The sequence below is a fragment of the Erinaceus europaeus genome, chromosome 10, assembly GCF_950295315.1.
Source record: "Erinaceus europaeus chromosome 10, mEriEur2.1, whole genome shotgun sequence".
NCBI classification, from domain to species: domain Eukaryota; kingdom Metazoa; phylum Chordata; class Mammalia; order Eulipotyphla; family Erinaceidae; genus Erinaceus; species Erinaceus europaeus.
Window position 1 is genome coordinate 83,265,889 of NC_080171.1, and position 21,888 is coordinate 83,287,776.

The 21,888-nt window shown below is 42.1% G+C and overlaps 1 protein-coding gene across 4 annotated transcripts in view; it reads left to right on the forward strand.

Moving 5' to 3' along the window:
- Positions 1-5,835, forward strand: part of TMEM268 (transmembrane protein 268) — a 34,484-nt gene extending 28,649 nt beyond the window's left edge. For all 4 annotated transcript variants that reach the window (XM_060200036.1, XM_016189828.2, XM_016189827.2 and 1 more), the window contains 2 exons: positions 684-872; positions 5,078-5,835. In XM_060200036.1, coding sequence (XP_060056019.1) covers positions 684-872; positions 5,078-5,257 — 369 coding nt within the window. In that variant the 3' untranslated portion in view covers positions 5,258-5,835. The remainder of the gene's footprint in view (positions 1-683; positions 873-5,077) is intronic.
- Positions 5,836-21,888: the final 16,053 nt, after the last annotated feature.

The window sequence follows — 21,888 nt, forward strand, 5'->3', positions numbered from 1 at the left end:
GTGCTTGTAGCTGATCTTAAGATCAGGACTACAGTTTGACCCTGATCCTGACCCTTTAGTTTCTGCTTGGCTATAGGCAAGGTCTTTGACCTTTGGTTAGCTCATCAGCAAAGTCTGTATAGAGACACCCATATCTCAGGAGCTATTTTACTTTTCCTTTAGAAACTACCAAGGGCTTTATACCACCCCCCACCCCCATCACCAGGGTTATTGCTTGGCTTTGGTGCCTGCTAACCTCAGCTGTTTTCATTTTTATAAATATTTTATTTATTTATTTATCTACAGAACATTGATCAGCTCTGGCTTATGGTGCAGGGGATTGTATCTGGGACTTCAGGGCCTGAGGCACAAGAGTGTCTTTGCAGGACCATTATGCTATTTACACCCACATCCATTTTATTTTTCTTTCTCATAGATAAAGTGGGGGGGGGGGAAGAGACAGAGACCTGTAGCATTGCTATACCGCCACCATCTGGTTCCAAGAATTGTACTATTGTAGGGTTTATCTGATTATGTTAATGCAACTCAGGCCTATATTTTTCCCATGGTCAGCATCTATCTGAGTCTGTAGATAAGTGAATGCTGCTGACCTCTTTGAGTCTGCAGCTCAGAGAGCAACTTGACTTTCTAGATATCATCCAACTTAAGTCCCCATCTGAATCTCTTCACTATTTCCTTTGCAGTCCTTGCTGAGAAGCAGATTGAGCCAGATATGTGTTGTCATGGAGACTGGAGTGAGCCCCACACTAGCTGTGGAGGGGCATGAGGACCTATTAGAGGAAACTCCTCTCCTGCCTGATGGTCCTCAGTCCCAGGAGAGGCCACTCATGCAGACTGAGCTTCGCCAGCTCATTTCTGATGCTGAGCCAGAGGTAATGGGCACCTTGCCAGCCAGGGCCACTCTTACACATGAGGTGTTTATATAGAGCCATGATGTGTGTGTGTGTGTGTGTGTGTGTGTGTATGTGTGTGTGTAGCAAATTCTAGATTCCTGGGGATGTAGTCTTATTGGGTTCTAGGGACCAGACACATTGTCTAAGCTTCTAGTTTTCAGTATTTTTTTCTCCTCATATTCTCATTATTTTTTTAAAAAGATTTATTTCATGGGCTGTAGAGGAGAGAGGAAAGAGATAGAGATAGATAGATGGGGAGAGAGAGAGAGAGATATCTAGGGTAGCATTCTAGCATATGAAGTGTCAGGTATTGAACTCAGGCCTTGCTTGCGAGGCAAAGCTCTATCACTGCACTGTCTACGGGGTTGCACCCACTCCAGCATTTAAAAAAAGTAGTATAGAGGTGTGTTTTATACTTAGTGGCTTACTTATATACTTTATTACTTACCTTTTTTCTTTTCTCTTTCTTCCTTTCTTTTTTTCTAACTTGAATATTCTTTTTTGTAGTTCCATTGGGTATATATGTTGGTGAGATCATAGCCTACTTATGGTATGATACAGTAGACATAGTGATATATATCTGGTTTAATTTTTCAGATATAGACTTTTTTTTTTTCTTCCTACTAGAGTTATTACTTGGATCCCATGTATGCATGATTCCTCCACTCTTGGAGGACTCTTCTTTTTGAATTGAAGGAGAAAGACAGAGAGCTGGACATAGAGAGGAGTCACTGCAACACTACTCCACTTACTGTGAGGCTTCTTCTGCAGAGCTGCTTCTTTGTGATGGCCAGGGACTCAAGCCTGGGTCCTTGCACATCATAATGTGCGAGTGAGCAGATGCTGCCCCTTGAGCCTCTTTTTTTATGAAAAATTCAGGAACTCATACATGCATGGTACTATTGAACCACCCTGTCCCACTTTTTCTGCTATTTTATTTTATTTTGTGATAGGAAGAAAGAGGGAAAGACATCAAAACACTGTCAGGCTTCTCATGGGGGGCCCATCTCGGGTCCAGCTCTCTCTGTGTGACCATCCTGTTGACCACCGGAGACGGGTGCAGATAAGAACTTGTCCTGAAATTGCAGCAGGGGTGGCACGCTGAGGTACCTCTGCGACCCAGAGGCAAGAGACAAGACCAGAGATCACCCCAGTGGGCTATGGCAGCAGATAACCCATTTATTGAATGGCAGAACAGAACATTTAAAGGGTGGTAGGGGGATGCAAAAGGGGCGATAGGAGGAAGTAGTTTGTTTTACCTTATTTAGTTAAAGCATTAGGAGGTTGAGAAAGGATTTTTTTTTTTTTTCCCCAGTAACTGCTGAGCTGGTCAGAAATGAGGAAGTGGGATTATCAGTAGGTACAGAGGGAGAGAGGGAGAAAGAGAGGGGGTCTTTGTGTGGGTAGGAAGGAATCAAAACAATGGGAGACAGGGAAGCTGTGAGGGGGCTTCTGGTTACTGTTTGAGCAGAACAGTAGTCTGAGAGTAAGGAAGTGAACTAGTATGTTAACATAAGGAGAATGCAGGGCTCTTTTGAGGCAGGGAGGTTGATAGGGAGGACAAAACACTGGAGAGCCAAGGCCCCCCTGCTCTACCCTGGGTAGGGGAGGCTGATGGAGTGACTGTACCTCCAGGCACCCGTTTTTCCACAGGCGGTCCTCACCACGCTCAACCCTCAGCTTCACAGTTCCCCACAAAACACCACTCCACCACCCATGGAGCTTCACTTCTCTCTTTCTTTGGTGTTCTCATCAGATGCTGAGGATTGAACCCAGAATTTCAGACAAGGAAAGCATACATTTTACCTGCTGAGCTACTTCCACAATCCCAGGCTTAGTTTTAGCCCATTTATTTATTAAACAACAATCTGTACATCTTCTTGACTTAAACTTAAATTATACTTGGATAATTATATTTAATATACATTTTTGTGAGATTCCATTTCCTCTAGCTCCAGCATTTTGTTGGTTCCTGTAGAACTACCAGTTGATAAGGCCAAGTGTTGGTAGACCTGAAAATTTATGATTTTGCTTATGGCTTATGCTGCTCTGTTCATCAGTGAGTACAGACGAAGTGATCTCTGGCTATGCAATTCAGAAAAGCACTTGCATTTTCCTTTCAGTCAGAAGATTTGAGACTGAAGGTCTAAACAGGTCACATTTTTGCTTTTGCATTAGTGGTGAAGGAGGGGGCCTCTCTATAGAATTATCAAAAGAGAAAATGATGCATGTATTTATCTCTTCCTTGAATCTCATTGAATTTTTAAGGGCAGAAGAGATTGATAACGTTGTTGTGGCATGCATGTCTGCATTTATGTGAAATAGCCCATTAAATATGATAAATCTTTTAAATGATTTTTTCAAATCCATTCAGACCAACAGTAATACAATTTCCTGTCATAAATATCAAATCCCAGTGTGTGTACACATGTTTTAAAAGTAGCTGTCCTTATCACTTAGCTTAGGAAATTGCAGTCTGTGCTTAAGCCTCAGCATGGAGCAGCCCATTATATTTTAGTGGGAACAAATGTCTGTGAAAGGCATAGAAACCATCCTTCTGACCTCTTTTATGTTAACAGATTTTGATTTCAAAGCTGATCCCTTTTGCTTTAAGTTTTGCTTGTTTTATTTTATTTTCTAATGAGAGAGAAACACAGACTGAGATCTACAACAGAGCACTTCTCAGTTAGGCTTATGGTAGTCCCAGGGAGAACACCTCTTCTTCTTAATTATTTTTTTAATTATCCTTATTTACTGGATAGAGACAGAAATCAAGAGGGAAGGGGAGATAGATAGGGAGAGAAACAGAGAGACATCTGCAGCACTGCTTCACCACTTGTGAAGCTTTCTGCCCACAGGTGGGGGTTGGGACCTCGAACCTCGGTCCTCGTGGAGTGTAACATGTGCGCTCAATCAAGTGCACCACCACCCAGCCTGAAAACCTGATCTTAATAACCAGTTTTACCAATAGCAATGCCCTTGAAGTAAACTACACCTTATTTGGTGCATTCAGACTGGTGCAAATGGCATGAAAGACCTGCACTGCTGCATGCAAGGAACTGGCAAATTTCTCTCTTCTGAACCACCAGTTCTGGGAAGGGAACATTGAGATCAAGTATGTTAATTCAAGCATATATTAAATCCAATTAAAAGCATTTTTACTTAATCTTTTCTTTTTTTAATATTTATTTCCTTTTGTTGCCCTTTTTTGTTGTAGTTGTTACTGATGTTGTTGTTGTTGGATAGGACAGAGAGAAATGGAGAGAGGAGGGGAAGACAGAGACGGGAAGAGAAAGATAGACACCTGCTTCACCGCCTGTGAAGTGACTTCCCTGCAGGTGGGGAGCCAGGGGCTCGAACCGGGATCCTAATGCCAGTCCTTGCACTTTTGCACCACCTGCACTTAACCCGTTGTGCTACCATCCAACTCCCTAACTCCCTCTTTTACTTAAGTTTTTCATTGCGATAGTTTACGTAATATAAAATTTAAGAATATTTACATCATCACATAGCCATCATTACTATCTATTGCCACATTGTCACCTTCCCAAATTGAAATTCTATATCCATTAAACACAGAATGAAGGGTGAGTGGAGGCCCACCTGTTATAGTGCACATGTGACCCATTTTGAGGACCTGGGTTCAAGGCCATGGTCTCCACCTGTAGGTGGGAAGTTTTATAAGCAGTGGAGCAGTTCTGCAGGTATCTCTCTTCCTTTGTCTCTTTCTCCTATCTTTCTCTATCACCTCTATCAGAAGAAGAAGGAGCAAGAAGAAAGAAATAAAAGAGAGGGAGGGAGGGGGAGAGAGAAAGAGAGAGAGAGGTTGAGAGAGAGAGAATAAAGAAAAAAGAAGGCCACTGGGAACAATGGAGCCCCTTTGCTTACTGTACTGGCAGAAAAAAAAAAATCACAAATTCCTCTTTTTCTCTTCTTTAGTCCTTGGAAACCACTATTCTTTTTTTTTTTTTTTTTTTTGCTTGTTTTCCCTCCACCTTGGAGAAGAGCTGTAGGAGCCCCATAGAGAGGGGTTGCGGAGCTGGGTTTGAAGAGCAGGCATCTTCCTAGAGTCTGGCTGGGATTTTTTCCCAGTTGGCATCATTGCTAATCTGGAATGTGTGAGCATTGGTTGGTTTTCCCAGTGCATCTCTGTTGACTTTCACTCTGCTTTCTGTCTCTTCCAGGAAATGGCACAGCAGCTGCTGGCTGTGTTTGGTGGCTACTATATTCGGCTCCTGGTGACATCCCAGCTTCCCCAGGCAACAGGGACACGGCATACAGACTCTCCAAGGGTTCCATGCCCCTGCCAGCTCATAGAGGCCCACATTCTGGGCACAGAATGCTGTTCATCTTTGGGCAGGTGACACCAGGACTGAGGTTCTCCTCTTCCTCTAAGACTGAAGGCGAGAAATAGGGGAGGCCTCCAGAGCCCAAGGTGAGAAGAGAAGCATCTGAGGCCACCATGAAGGGTGTCAGTCACGTCAGCAGCACAAGTGTTAGTGCGCATTTGAGGACCCTACATAAAACAGCTTGTCAATGCCGTACTCTGACCCCTAGCCTTTTAGAGCTAGCCCTACTCTAAGCCGCTCCCTGTGTTGCTTAGCACCTTGAGCAGGATGAAAGGGCCTCTTTGCCATCCCTTTCAATATCTGGAAAGCCCAGTAAATGATGACTGTACTGGGCCACACTTGTTTATAAAGCTTGGTCTCAGGTGCTGTTTTTTGCCCCAGACTCATGTCAGGGCATGCTCTTTGTAGCATTGTCTCTAGCCACTGAGATTTTAAGACAGCTCATTCTCGCGCTGAAAAAGCCCATAGCATTTTCTTTGTAAGTTTTTCTCCCCTCTGTTTATGTATATGACTCCTGCACTTGTCTTCTAGCATAGTGACTGTAGGAGCCAGATAACCATTAATATTTGGAAAAAAAATATCTGATCCTGCCAGATTGGAGAACTTATTTTGTTTAAAGTTTGTGTGCTTGGGGTTGTAATTTTACATTGCAGATGTAGGGAGACAGTCCTGCTTTTGGACATTGACACTAAGAATGAAACATAGTCTGCCATGCATGGAGTCCCAAGGAAGAAATTAGAAGCTTCCAGATTCTGTTATCAAATGATGGAAGACCCATTGTTCCATAGGCCTAAGTCCAAATCTTGATCTAAGCTTGCCGGCCCTCAAGATATGCCTTTCATTTAGAATTTTGGCTGCATCTCCCACAGAACTCCTTCACAAGTTGAAACTCTTTCCTGTGCTGACATTCCTATTCCTTTCCGTCTGTTGGATTCCTATGCTTACTTTAAAGCTTAGCTTTACTTATTTATCCAGGGAGCTTTGTGATCTAACAGTCCTTCGAGTCTCTGCTTTAAGTTCTTGATATGACTGTTGCCTTTACTGATGTCTTATGTTATTGGTTTTATTTTCTAGCCAGACTATAAACTTTTTTTTCTCTTTTTTATTTAAGAAAGGATAAATTAACAAATCCATAGGGTAGGAGAGGTACAACTCCACACAATTCCCACCACCCAATCTCCATATCCCACCCTCTCCCCTGATAGCTTTCCCATTCTCTATCCCTCTGGGAGCATGGACCCAGGGTCGTTGTGGGTTGCAGAAAGTGGAAGGTCTGGCTTCTGTAATTGCTTCCCTGCTGAACATGGAAGTTGACTGGTTGGTCCATACTCCCAGTCTGCCTCTCTCTTTCCCTAGTAGGGTGGGTCTCTGGGGAAGTGGAGCGCCAGGGCACATTGGTGGGGTCTTCAGTCCAGGGAAGCCTGGCCGGCATCCTGATGGCATCTGGAACCTGGTGACTGAAAAGAGAGTTAACATACAAAGCCAAACAAATTGTTGAGCAATCATGGACCCAAAGCTTGGAATAGTGGAGAGGAAGTGTTAGGGGGGTACTCACTGCAAACTCTAGTGTACTTCTGCTTTCAGGTATATATTTTGCACTAGTTTACGGATACGTGTGAACATATGCTCTCTCTCACAGAAACTGGTGTATATCTAGGTTTTGGGACTTTGTTAGAAAGTGAACCACCTGAGATGGAATTAGAGTATACTATGAAAGGAAAGGTCTCACCCGAGTAATGAAGCTGAAGGATTGTCATTCCACACATGAAGTCTCTGGACACAGTCTGAAGTGAAGCATGTTGAGGTGGCAATCGTTGTGTTGGTTAGGTTGTGATCAGCAGATGCAATATTATTTGATATGGATTGGGAGAGGCATACGGGAAAGTGGGCCCTATACAATGGTTCCAGGACTGGGGGAAGTAGAGGCTCTATGGTGGAGATGTGAGGTTCCTGCTGTCTTATGGTTCAAAAAGACAATGGATAGTTAATGTTATCATCACATTATTTGGTAATTGGGTTAACTTTGAAAAGTCCTTTTGTTATGGTTTGCTATACAGTACCCAGTATCTTGTATATAGCTGTGCTATTGGTTGCTTCTGATCTACTTGGTCTAGGCTTTTGAGAGAGTCTGCATATCAATTACACAGCCTATATATTAAAAAGATTCAGTTTGTGTTTTGAAAAACTTTGAGACATACAATTAATTTTCCCCCTCTCATATTAATTAACTAGTGATTTATATGACTACACTTTACTAGAAGTGTACATAAACACCATTCCCACCACCAAAAGACTGTGACCCATCCCTCCCACCCACTCCCACCCCCCACTGTCCCAGGAAGCTGCATGTCTACCCCTCACCACAGGGTTTTTACTTTGGTGCCCTACTTACAATTTGGTCAGGTCCTGCTTTTAGTTTCCCTTTCAGATCTTCTTACTCAACTTCTGTTGCTGAGTGGGATCATCCCATACTCATCTTTATCTTTCTGACTTAGCTCATTTAACATAATTTCTTCTAGCTCTGTCCAAGATGGGTCAGAGAAGGTGGGTTCATTGTTCTTGATAGCTGCATAGTATTCCATTGTGTATATATACCACAGCTTTCTCAGCCACTCATCTGTTGTTGGGCACCTGGGTTGCCTCCAGGTTTTAGCTATTATGAATTGTGCTGCTATGAACATAGGAGTACACACCTCTTTTTGGTTGGGTGTTATGGAGTCCTTGGGGTATGACTATAAACTTTTTAAGGACAGTGATTAGAGCTTAAACTTGTGTGCAAGACATGGACATGGTAAAGGAAAAAAAAATCTTGTGGATTGATTTGTCATCTTTGTTGTAATTTTTTCAGGTTGCTGTATGCTTAATTGTTATGTTGGCAGAAACCAGGGTTTTGTCTTCATAGGCCACTTCTAGCTATGTGATATTTTATTTCTTTTTAAAAATTTTTTATTTATAAAAAGGAAACATTGACAAAATCATAGGATAAGAGGGGTACAGCTTCGCACAATTCCTACCACTGGACCTCCGTATACCAACCCCTCCCCTGATAGCTTTCCTACTCATTAAACCTCTGGGAGTATGGACCCAAGATCATTGTGGGATGTAGAAGGTTGAAGGTCTGGCTTCTGTAATTGCTTCCCTGCTGAACATGGGCATTGACAGGTCGATTCATACTCCCATCCTGTCTCTCTCTTTCCTTAGCGGGGAAGGGCCTTGGGGAAGTGGAGCTCCAGGACACATTGGTGGGGTTGTCTGTCCAGGGAAGTCTGGTCGCATCCTGTTAGCATCTGGAACCTGGTGGCTAAAAAGCTCTCTCTTTCTTTTTTAATAGATGTAGGCAGAGAAGGAGAGAGAGAGAGAAAGAGAGAGAGAGAGATACAGGTACCACAGTACTGAAGCTTCTTCCAATATGATATGGTGGGGACCAGACTCAAACCTGGGTTTCACACATGGCAAAATAGCACACTACTTAAGTGAGCTACTTTGCTGACCCACTGTGTGAATTTTGACTGGTTCTATTTACATTATCTATATAATGGGCAGATTGGATAGAGTATGCAGTTTATGGATGATTCCTAATGGCTCATTTAAAGTCCAAAGTTCTGGAAATTTCAAGATTTTTGCACCATTTGCACCCTTGTCCTGTCTGTCATACCTTTGTCTTTATTTACATGGCTGTATAGCCATAGTCCCACATGCCAAGGTGACCTGCCTCACTATCAGGAGCCGAGGCTTCTCATCATGGGTCTACTGCTTCCTACCTGTGTGACCTTCACTAGGTCATTCATCCTGTCGGGCCATTCCTTTATAAAATGCATCTGATGAATCTGAAATGCAGTAATGTGAATGACTTGTCCTGGGAGAGATGATTCTGATTATTCACTTTCTCTGGGTCAGAGGAGAAATTATGAGTATTGATCAGCCCTTAAAAGTGGCTCTTTTAAACACATCTCTTGAGCCAACTCTGAGGGAAGTTTTAGTCAATCAGGATTATTCATGAAAGCAATCACTGCTTTTGTCTTCTGCCACAGAAGAAATATAGGCTGTGAATATAGAAACGCCTGTTCATCACCCAGCCATAAAAACCCAGTCATAATAATAATAGAAACGTATTAAAGGACAAAGTTTTTTAGTTTAAACGTCTGCTTCAAGAGCCCTTGCCTGCCTGCTGTGCACTTTCTGATTTCCTCCAAGGGCAGAGTATCTAGGGTGCACCCACAGGTCCATTTCTTAGTTCCTGTGACCTATCTCTGTCTTGTCTACATTGCAACCAAGTTGACTCATCAGATCCAGTGATCTTTCACCCCAGGTTTTCAGGTTCTGTGCTATGGTGACTTGGCAATGGTGAAAAAAGGTGCAGTGTCATGTGGTACAGGCACAGGCGCAGGTGTAGGGTGTATTTCATAAGTTCTACCACTTAGAAGTAATGCCCTTCCCACTCTTAGATCTCATTCCTCATCTGTAGTGTGGAGACAAATGTACCTTACCCAGCAAACTCTTGTGAAGATTAAATGACATCAAGCGATGTAAGTGCTCCAAAAATGTGAGGTGCTTGAGTTTTAAGCTTATGAAAAGAGCTGAATAAACTGTTGTTTTCTTACAACCTCTCAATATGTCTTCTATACAGTAGGTACCAGGTGAATGTTTGTTGTGATATAGGAGACCATTAACTGTTGATATTTATTCTGTCTACCTCAGAGGAGTAGACTCTAGTCTAATCTCTGGAATTAAGTGCTCAACCTGACGCTGTTGACTGGCTACGGAAGAAGGGCAAACGCTAGAAGAAGAAGTGCTGGGAAACAATTTAGCGGAAGTTGAAGAGCAAGCTGGTGAGGCCAGTGCTCACCCTCTCTGCTGCTCCTCCACCTGTATTTCCCCGTCTATTAAGAAGGTAAAGGATGAAGGGGGCATATATTGTAAAGGACACCATGTGAAGAAACTTTGAAGTCAAGGGCTGTGATGGAGGAGCAGAAGCCCTTCCTAGGGAGCCATAGATCCTGAAGCACCCCTCACCCAGAATTTCTACACACTCCAGATGCAGGTGAATGCTGAACTATTTTGAAGTTCTGTCAGCACTCAAGCACTGTTTCATGCCCTCTACTTGGGTAGGCTGACTGACTTGTGGAAGAGACTACTGTATCCTTTTGCTTTTATCCATGTTTTCAAGAACCATTTAAAAATTTCATTTTTTAAACCTTTATCTTGTTTATTTTTTCCAATCTCCATATCACTTTACTGAGGAAATGCTGATCTACAGGATTTACAAGATTGTTGTCACATGGTACATTTGTATATTTCTCCATGGTAAGTAATAGCACATTTCACCTTCAACCAGACCAACATTTTGTCCCACCATAAGCACTTATTTCCCCAACATCAGCCCCTTCGTAGCCCATCTTCCTCTTTCTGAGTCCCCAAATCTGTTGGGATAGATTATAGCCATTATGCTTTCTTGTTCTGCCAGGGCCTCACATATGTGCAACAACACCAAATTTTGATACATACATCTCTCCCCTCGCTGCACTAGGGTTATTGCTGGGGTTCTATACCAGTACAATTCCTCTTTATAAATGATATAAGGTCAGAGACAGACAGAGAATAACAGAGACAGAGAGAGGAGAGATACTACAGCATTATTCCACTGCTTAGGAAACTTCCACTGTACAAGTGCTCCCAGTGTGGTGGTTGGGAGCTTGAACCCTGGTTCTTGTGCATGGTTAAGTGTGGTGCCTTGTACTAGGTGAGCTGTCTCCAGATCCCTTTACTGTGTCTGTTCTAGATAGAGACATCACACCACCACTCACTCACTGTGCTTGGAGCTACCCCTGATGGCATAGTGCCTCCATGCAGTGCTAGGACTTTTACCCAGGTTTTCCTGTATGGTAGGGTATGTACCCTATTGGGAGTGATCTCCAGGTACCTTTTTCACATTTTAAATAAAACTTTAACTTGAAAAAAGGGATAGGGTAGCCGAGAAAAAGCACAAGACCTAGATCATAACATATCCCATAGGGAGGGATTTTCCTCTGCAGTAGCTGTTTGCTTTCGCTGTTAATGCAGGCTAGTGTAGTTCTATTATTGAAAACTAGTCCTTCCTGATTTAGGTCTTGGCATTTGCTAAGTGATGAGAGCAACAGAGGCATTTTTTTTTTTTTTTTGTCATGTTAAGGCTGTTTAAGGACCTCACTTAAAGATGGAAGCCTGTTGCCATGGGAACCCACCACTTTACTCCAGGACTGGAACTTTCAGTTCTCCTCAACTTCAGTGAGGGGGGAGGGGCTGGAAATTGAGAGAGGGCAGATTAGAATTGCTTCATGTTGGGAGTCCGGTGGTAGCCAGTGGGTTAAGCGCATGTGGCGCAAAGCACAAGGACCAGCTTAAGGATTCCAGTTTGAGCCTTGGCTCCCCACCTGCAGGGGAGTCGCTTCACAGGTGGTGAAGCAGGTCTGCAGGTGTCTTTCTCTCTCCCTTTCTGGCTTCCCCTCCTCTATTTGTCTCTGCCCTATCCAACAACGATGACATAAATGACAACAACAACATATAACAAGGGCAACAAAAGGGGATAAATAAATAAGTAAATAAAAAAAAAAGAATTGCTTCATGTTGGAAGTTAGGCAGTAGCGCAGCGGGTTAAGCGCACATGGTGCAAAGCTCAAGGACCGGCGGAAGAATCCGGGTTCGAGCCCCCAGCTCCCCACTTGCAGGGAAGTTACTTCTTCACAGGCGGTGAAGCAGGTCTGCAGGTGTCTGACTTTCTCTCCTTCCTCTCTGTATTCCCCTCGTCTTTCCATTTCTCTCTGTCCTATCCAACAACGACGACATCAAGAACAATAATAACTACAATAAAATAAAAAAGAGGGCAACAAAAAGGAAATAAAAAAGAAAAGAATTGCTTCATGTTCCAGGGACTCCCAGAAAGTGGAAGTGAGGAAAACAGAAACAGGTAGGAGGAGGGACATAGCCCTGTGATGCAACCAAGAATTTTAATTGGAGTTAGCTCCTCCCACAGTGGCTTTTGCAGAAGCTGAAATGACTTGCTGGTGGTATAGGGATGGCTCAGACGTCTTCTCCTCCTGGGGGGAAGTTTCTGAATCCGTCTTCATAGCCTTGTTCACTGCCCTTTTGCCCTAGAATCGCTTCAGCCAGTGTAAAACTACAGACCTGTGTGGGGCCTGTGACTAGAATTTTCAGGGTCTCCCAAGGGTGCATACTTTTGGCCATCTGTTGGCTGCATAGTCTGGATGTGTCCTTTGAAAACCATGTTTCAGAGAATGATTATTTGGGTTCAGATCTGGAAGGGTGAAGGAAAATATTTATGCTCAGTACAAACTTTGAATTACATATGAATAAACCATTAGGGCCAGATTTCACTTAGGGATTGTGCATATTATTAATTGCCTACTTATTTGAGCTAAGAATAGACCCAAACTGGGTGGAACAGTGAGATTAAGAGCTTACTCATTGCCTCAGCAGAGCCTAGATGATCTGTGTATGTACATAGAGTTGCCATCTGTTGAGTGTCTTCTTCATATGGGGCCACATTCTAGTACTCACTCACACTGTCTTGTTTTATTCTCCCAACAATCTGGAAAGGAGGTCTTGTATTACCATTATTACCACCTTGCAGGAAAGATGCTAGGCTCAGAGAGACAGGTTGAGTGTGACATGCTCAAACTCCGTAAGTGACCACAATAGAGTTGAACCGACATAAGTGACTAAAGCCAGTTCTTCTAGCTAATATTTAGTACTTAATCTTTAGGCAGTATTGTTCTCAAAGCTGCTCCCCCCACCACCCCCAAAACTTAAAGGAAGTCTGAGGGTACCTCAGCAGAAAGTGGTTGGAGTGACTGAGGTCCAGAGAAATATTCTGATATCCTTTCCAACCACCTTATACCCATGTCTGGAACCTACTGTAAGTCCGCGGGTGATGCTGCTCAGATAGTCTTGGGTTATGGGAGAGAACAGTGGTAGAAGGCACTTCATCAACCTTGCAACAACAACAGAAAATCTTTGATGCCATGTTTTGGTGGCTGCAAGAAGAGGAAAGGCCACCAGGGCATCTGGTCATCCCAATGCCAGAAGCCCATTGTTATTCAGTCAGTGGGTCACACTGGACTAACCTCTCCCCAGGCATCATGCCCCTCCTACCTCCAGACCTCCAGTAGCTTCTGGTGCTGGTGGGTCCAGGCCCACCTGCCTGCGTCTACTTGTCTTTCCTTTTCTTGTCCAAAGCTCTCTTATTCATAGAAAGGATTTGGAGTGTCTCTCTTAAAAATTGATTTGATACTGGTTTGCAATAAGATTTCAGGTGCATAGTTACACAGATAAACAGACACACACATTTTGTTTTATAACCATCATAGTTCACAGAGACAGTTTTTTTTTTCTAAATGTCCTATTTGACTACTTTTTTTCTTTACTAGTTCATTTACTTTAGTTATATATATCCCATGTCTGAGTGAAAACCACCCAGTTTCTATACTTGCCTCTTCATTTATTTAACTTAGTGTAGTCATCTTGGTGCGTCTGTCCTGCCAGGAATTTTTAATGAGATCAAGTGACCTTTCTGCCATTTATTGTATCTTTCTCCCCCCTTTTTTCTTTTGTATGGGGCATTGAACCAAAGGTTTTATGCATACAAATGTCACCCAGCTCTCAGAGCCCAGGTTTCTGTTCCCACGTTTGAGTCTTGGAACTTTTGAACCACTATTGAATAAAGCCATATAAGGATATGACATAGATTTGGACACATGCATTACATCCTTGATTGTTTAATCACAGTAATAGCTGGCAGAGGGTAGCTTTTACATCACCCTGTTTCAGCAAGGCCTATGATATGTGTGTGGAGAAGTTAGGGAAAGAAGAAGGAGGAGACTCAGAGGACACTGGAGACCCAAAGTACAACAGTGCTGAAGGACTTAAGTTGGTGGTAGAACTGGTATACAGACATCTATCATGAAGGATGAGAAATTATACCCATGTGACAATAGCTGTCCCACAAATCATTGTTTCCATATTAAAACATTAAAAAATAAACTTGACAAAGGTTAACAGAAAATCTTTGAACTGGAAGACTTGGGGGAAGAGTCAGGAATTGGAATGTAAGGGGTAAGTGTGACTCTCATTCAGCTAAATTCTAATTCACCCACATTAGATCACTTTGAGCCACAAAGTATAGCACTTGTATTCCCAGAAAGTGCTTGACTCTTTCCCAAGGAAATATATTTCCTGCTATTTTATAATTCTGGTACACTTTGTTCTTCTATCATTTCACTGGAAAGGATCCTTTTCTTTTCTCTTTTCTTCCTCCCTCCTTCAATCCCTCCCTCTTCTCTCTCTCTTTTTCTTTTAGCATGAGTTCTCCCTTACTCCTTTGTCAAGGAATAAACCTTTAAAAAAATTCTCTTGTGTGTTTCCTTACCACTTCAAAGACTGGACTGAACCACTGGTAACACAAGGCAGAGTCTCTATGGTAGAGCCACGTTCCTGTCCCAAGCCAATCTACTTCGGGTGTGTTGTTGAATTGGCCAGTCTTGGGGCCTGAAATGAGTCTCTGAGCTGGATTATTTATTTTTTTAAATGAACTCAAGATTGTGTCTAAAAGGTTGTCAGTCCCTTCTTTGCTAGGTCCTATGGCCACAGCACCATAGCACACATAGCAGAGTCCACAGACAAAACCACTTTTTGTGGAATCAGGCGTGTCTCCTGCTTTCTAAGTGTTTGAACCTGGGTTGATTCTGCACATGGGAAACACTTGTACCAGGCCAGATGGTAACACACCCGCTTAAGCACACAAAGTAGTAAGTACAAGGACCAGCACCAGGATCCAGGTTTGAGCCCTCGGCTCCCCACCTGCAGGGGGACGCTTCACAAGTGATGAAGCAGGTCTGCAGGTGTCTCTGTCTCTCTCATTCTCTATTTCCCTCTCCCCTGTCAATTTCTTTCTGTCCTATCCAGTAATAGTGGAAAAAATGACTGCCAGGAGCAGTAGATTCGTAATGCCGGCACTGAACCCCAGCGATAACCCTGGAGGCAAAAAAATGTGTATCCATACAATCACTGCAGCATTATTTACAATATCTCAGTTATGGAAAAAAACATAAGCATGATACAAGGATAAAGAATTTGTGCTATATATGTAGGTGTGTGTGTCATAAGCAAGAATGAAGTTTTGCCTTTGCAACAACATGAGTAGGTAGAACTCATGGGCATCATGCTAAGTGGAAAGATGTGACAAAGTTAAGTATAACGTGATTTCTTTTATAAATGGAGTAAAACAGTAGCAAAAAAAAAATAATAAAACAACCGACTCTGATACAAAGGACAGAGTGGTTTTCAGGGGGATATGTGTGTGCAGAAGGGGTGGCACTGAGTTGATAAACTGAATGGGGAAATGGGGTAAAAATATTAAAAGAAAAAAGCTTAACAGGCCTTAACAATGGTAGGGACTGCCCCAGTCTCCCAAGGGGAGGCTGAGTTATCCCGCCCTGCCACTTGAGGAAGATTTGTTCTGAAATGAGGGCAGCCTGGAATGTTCCCAGCTGTGACCATGAGCTGTGAGCTCAGACCAACAGGGACTTGGTCACTACATAGGCTCTGGTGCTAAATAATATGCCCTAGGTTGGGTGGATAGAGGTAAATAATTTTATTCATAGATTTTTTTTTTTTTCAAAAATGGGAGCTAGTCTCTGCCTTAACCCAACTTTCTAGCCCTTTTCTCTGTTCTGACACTATTTTCTCAGACAATATTTTTATCCAACTTAGTCTTGTTATCAAACTCAAGCAAAAACTACCACAGTTGTGGGTCCCTAGAAACATGCCTAAAATGGATTTCTTAGCTTTCTTCCACCCTAAGATTCCTAATCTCATCTGCTCTGTTCCTCCTTTTTGGTTCCTGTTTATTAACCATTTTGTCTCACTTTATGTCTTGCCACCTTCCAAACACCACGCTGCAGAAGCTATCATGATTCCATCCTGACTTCTCTGGGCAGACGATCCTACCAGTGTGTACTGGAATTTTGCCTGTCCAGAGCTTTAGCCCACTAGGCAAAGATAGAAACAGACTGGTGGTATGGGTCGACCTGCCAACGCCTATGTCCAGTGGACAAGCAGTTACAGAAGCCAGAACTCCTACCTTCTGTACTCCCAAAACAATTCTAATCTATATTCCCAATGGGGGAGAAGTGATAAGAGGGAGAGAATAAGAGAACTGAACTCCAGCTCCATCGGGACCCGCATACAGAAGAGGAAAAAGAGAGGGACATTTGGATGTAGTAATAGGGTTATGTGTGGCTTGGAGGGGAAGAGAGAACTGGACCTGGAAGGAAAAGGGAGCAATTATGTACAAATGTAGACAGATAGCTGTAGAGATGTAAACCCGTGTCTGTAACCTTAGGAGAACTACTGTGGCTTGCAGTGGAGGAATTGGGGATTCAGAACTCTGGTGATGGGAATGGTATGGAATTACACCTCTGTTGACATGTAATTTTATAAATTAATAATTCACTAACAAAAAAATAAAAGCTTAATTTTGTCCTATAGAATATTCTGTCTTCCACATAGTTTTTTAATTTTTTTTTTATTGGGGGATTAATGTATTACAGTCAACAGTAAATATAAGAGTTTGTACATGCATAACATTTCTCAGTTTCCCACATAACAGTACAATCCACTAGGTCCTCTGTCATCATATTCCAGCTCCTGAACCCTCCCCACCTCGCCCCCAGATTCTTTTACTTTGATGCAATACGCCAACTCCAGTCTAAGTTCTGATTAGTTTTTTTCTCTTCTGATCTTGTTTTTCAACTTATACCTGTGAGTGAGATCATACCATATTCATCCTTCTGTTTCTGATTTATTTCACTTAACATGATTTCTTCAAGCTCCATCCAAGATGGGCTGAAAACGGTGAGATCACCATTTTAAATACCTGAATAGTAGTATTCCATTGTGTATATATACCACAACTTGCTCAGCTGCTCATCTGTTGTTGGACACCTGGGTTGCTTCCAGGCTTTGGCTATCACAAATTGTTCTGCTATGAACATAGATATACACAAATCCTTTTGGATGGGTATGTTTGGTTCCTGAGGCTGTATCCCCAGGAGAGGAATTGCAGGGTCATAAGGTAGGTCCATTTCTAGCCTTCCGAGAGTTGTCCAGACTGCTCTCCAATTGACATTCCCACCAGCAGTGCAGGAGAGTTTCTTTGTTCATGCAACCTCTCCAGCATTTGTTGCTGATGTTACATTTTTTGATGTATGACATTCTCACAAGAGTGAAGTGGTATCTCATTGTCTTTATTTGCATTTCTCTGATAATTAATGACTTGGAGCATTTTTTCATATGTTTGTTGGCCTTTCAGATCTCTTCTGTGGTGAATAATCTGTTCATGTCTGCTCCCCATTTTTGGATGGGGTCGTTTGTTTTTTGTTGAGGTTGGTGAGCTCTTTATATATTTTGGTTATTATTATTATTATCATTTTTACCAGAGCACTTCTCAACTCTGGCTTATGGTGATGCTGGGGATTGAATTTGGGACCTTAGGTGCCTCAGGCATGAAAGGCTTTTTGCATAACCATTATGCTATCTCCCCAGCCCTTCCAAATAGTTTTTAATAGACAATATAATCTTTGAAAAATGACACCTGATTATAGAATGAATGATTCCTATGTGAATTTATATTTTCTTTTATTCTTTTTCCTTATCGGAAGTTGCTATATTTTAGTTTGACTGAATACTAACTCCACTTTAAATCTGCTTCCCCTGCATATTATCCTCATTTAGGAATAATAAATATACATATTATGGCTCACATACTTCAAACATGAAAAGCATATTGTTAGGGAAGCTAAAAGGGTCAGGGACCCTGCTTGCCACACATGAACAGTCCTGAAGAGTGCTGGAAGGACATTGGAACTCAGAGGAACAGGCCAAACTAGCCAAGCAACCCCTTACACAATGCTCTCCTATATCTTAGTAGCACAGCATGAACAAGGGATCAGATATCAGGTTGTTTTGGAGCTACACAGTTATTTCCTCCACCTGTCTGGTTTGAGACCATAGAATACAGATGTGCACACCAGAGCACAGTGACTAAAGGTTAATCATGTGATGGAGAGGGGCTTGAGGATCCAGGATACCAGCAGGTCTTAACACAGCATTTTCTTACAGTAACTTACCACAACCCTGGACCCACTATAAAATTAGGAGGGTTGGGAAACTGGGGTCATTCACTCTTGAGAGCCTACATGTGTCTGTGTATGTTACCACTATTCTATCTTTGTACTTGCTTCAATAAATGCTTGCCTTCCATGAAACCTGACAGAATATATGTGGTTTTTCACTGAGGTATTCATTTACAACCTGATCAGTGTGGTTCCAAGGGGTCCTCTAGACTCCTTTATCACTTCACCTCACACCTATATGAAATGAGGTTTTTACACACATGTATTTTATTATACATAGCTATTTTCATTATTAAGAATATTTATGAAAAAATAAAATGCAACAGCCTTCTGTAACTGCTAGATAGAAATACACCCAAATACTATCCTTTTTACTAACATTTTTCTCATTTTCTGTTAATAAACAATTATAGAAACATCACATTTATGAAATGATCTACCCCAGTGACTTCAACCTTAAAAGTTACTGGGGAAGTAATATACCAAAGGAGATCACCTGGGATTGCAACTAGGTCAACATCCAAATGCTAGTTTAGGAAATAGTCACAGGAGTGAGTACAGAGTTTGAAAGAATTGTCATCAGAAATGCAGAAACAACAAATTAAACTCTGAAAGAAAACACTAATTATCTTAAGGTTATTAGCTGAAAGCTGAAATACCTGAACTAAGAACACAACTAGCTGAAGAAGCTAAAACAGTATCAGAACAGGGTAACAAAATAGATGAACTCTAGAACAGTAGAAAGGAGGGAGTTGGGTGGTAGCACAGTGGGTTAAGCACAGGTGGTGCAAAGTGCAAGGACTGGCATAAGGATCCCAGTTCAAGCCCCTGGCTCCCCACCTGCAGGGGAGTTGCTTCACAGGCAGTGAAGCAGTCTGCAGGTGTCTATTTTTCTCTCCCCCTCTCTGTCTTCCCTTCCTTTCTCCATTTCTCTCTGTCCTATCTAACAACACCAGTAACTACAATAATAAAACAAGGACAACAAAAATAAATATAGAGAAAGAAAGAAAGAAAAACAGTAGAGGGGAGAGAGAATAGAATAAATGAGGCTGAAGACAGAATTAGCAAGATCAAGCACTTACTAGAGACAACTAATGAAGTAAGAGATCTCAAAAAAGAGATTAAGAGATACTGAAAACAACAACAGAGACCTATGAGATGACTTCAAAAGAAATAATATATGCATTATTAGTTTAGCAGAGGAAGAAAGAGAGGGAGAGGAAGAAGGCATTCTTTAGGATAGAATAGCTGAGAACTTTTCTAGTCTAGAAAACATCAAAGACATAAAGGTTCAAGAAGCCCAGAGGCTCCCAAACAGAATTAACTCAGACTTAAAGACACCAAGACACATCATATTTAGAATGGAAAGGAATAAGGATAAAGAAAGGATCCTGAAGGCTGCAAGAGAAAAACAAAGAGTCACCTACAGAAGAAAACCCATAAGATTAGCAGCAGACTTCTCCACACAAACACTACAGGCCAGAAGAGAATGGCAAGCTATCTATTGAGTACTCAATGAGAAAGGCTTTCAACCAAGACTACTATATCCTGCTAGACTGTCATTCACACTAGATGGAAGCATAAAAACCTTCTCAGACAAGCAACAGTTGAAAGAATCAACTATCACCAAGCCTGCCCTGCAAGAATTTCTGAAAGGTCTCCTATAAACAGTCAGACCACCATAAATAGGCCACACACCAGGGCACTCTAAAAATCTACAAGAATGGCATTAAAATATCTTCAATCTATGATATCAATAAGTGTCGATGGCCTGAATTCACCTATTAAAAGAGACAGATAGGAAGATGGATCAGGAAACACAACCCAACAATATGTTGTCTACAGGAAACCCACCTAACTCAACAAGACAAACACAGACTCAAAGTGAAAGGATGGAAAACTATCATACAAGCCAATGCCCCACAAAAAAGGACAGGAACAGCTATTCTCATATCCAACATGATAGACTTTAAAATAAATAAAATTTAAAAAGATAGGGATAGACATTACTTAATGCTTAGAGGATCAGTCAATCAAGAGGACTTAACAATTATTAACATCTATGCACCCAATGAGAAGCCATTTAAATACATCAAACATCTACTGAAAGAGCTATAGCAATATATTAACAGCAACACAGTGATAGTGGGGACTTTAACACCTCATTGCAACACAGTGATAGTGGGGGACTTTAACACCTCATTCTCTCAATTTGACAGATCATCCAGGCAGAAAATCAATAAAGAAATGAGGGAGCTAGATGAGATAGATAAAGTAGAACTATTGGACAGTTTCAGAAGAGGTGACCCTGAGAAACTGAAATACACATGTTGGTATACTTCTAAGAACCCCTTCTGTTTCATTAGTTTAATCCCCCCTGCTTAACACTGTATTCTATTTACATAACTACTGTATTCTATTTACATAACCACTGCAGGGCATTGGTTCAATCCCCACTGGTTCATGATATGTTTTTGCTCCGCCCCCTCTCCTTGTCATACCCTGATTTTCACCAGTCACTTTTCTCTCCACCCTCTCTGAGTCGCATCCTGTTCCCACCCTACTGGGCTAGTATATTTATAAGGACAAGATTGTTTGTAGTTTTTAGAGTTTAGCTTAGCTTGGTATAGATTGCACTGCGTCCTGCATGAATAAAGAGATACTGCGTACAGCTCAACCATGAGTCCCTGGTCATCTGTTACCCGCCCGTGAAGCCAGCCTGGCGAAAACAACATATGGCGCCTACAACGTGGGACCGGACCTGCACAACCCCCAGATAAGTGAAGACTTTGCCTACCTATGCACTATGGTCTTCTCTTCTACTTATGAAGAGGTTTGCCAAAGCCTCTACTGTTTCATCATGAGACAGTTACTCTGTCTCTGGAACATTTTGCTCTGGGCCACACTTTGTTTCCCTGACCGGGAACTTTGGTTTCTTGTGACCCTAATCATAGAGCTTGGGAGATGCACTGAGATTTCTCCTTGGACTTTCTGGATTCCCTCTCCCATGTTTCCTGAGGAAAAGGACTACATTTTGCTCCGGGCCACAATTTGGTTCTTTATGACCGTAATCATAGACCTTGGGATATGCATGGGGATTTCCCCTGGGACTTTCTGGACTTCTTCTCGCATGTTTCCCATGGAGAAGGACTACTCTAATTTGAGGAGCATTCTCCAGTACCCTGGCAGTCCCCAAGAATGGAGACACGTGGTTAGTTCTACTCTCCTGATTGGATTCTTTCTTTGATGGGAAGACGCTTTTAAAAGTAGATGCCTGAAGCAATACAGAAGCACCCTAAATAGAATTTTGAAGAGCTTTTTGGACTAGGATGCCCTCTGGTGACTCATGATACTACATGGTGAGATCTGCATAATCTGGTTCAAGTTGCGTTTCGTAAGAGAGTGATTTGAATCACTGAATTTTTGCTTGACATTGACTTAAAAAAAATGCTGGATGCA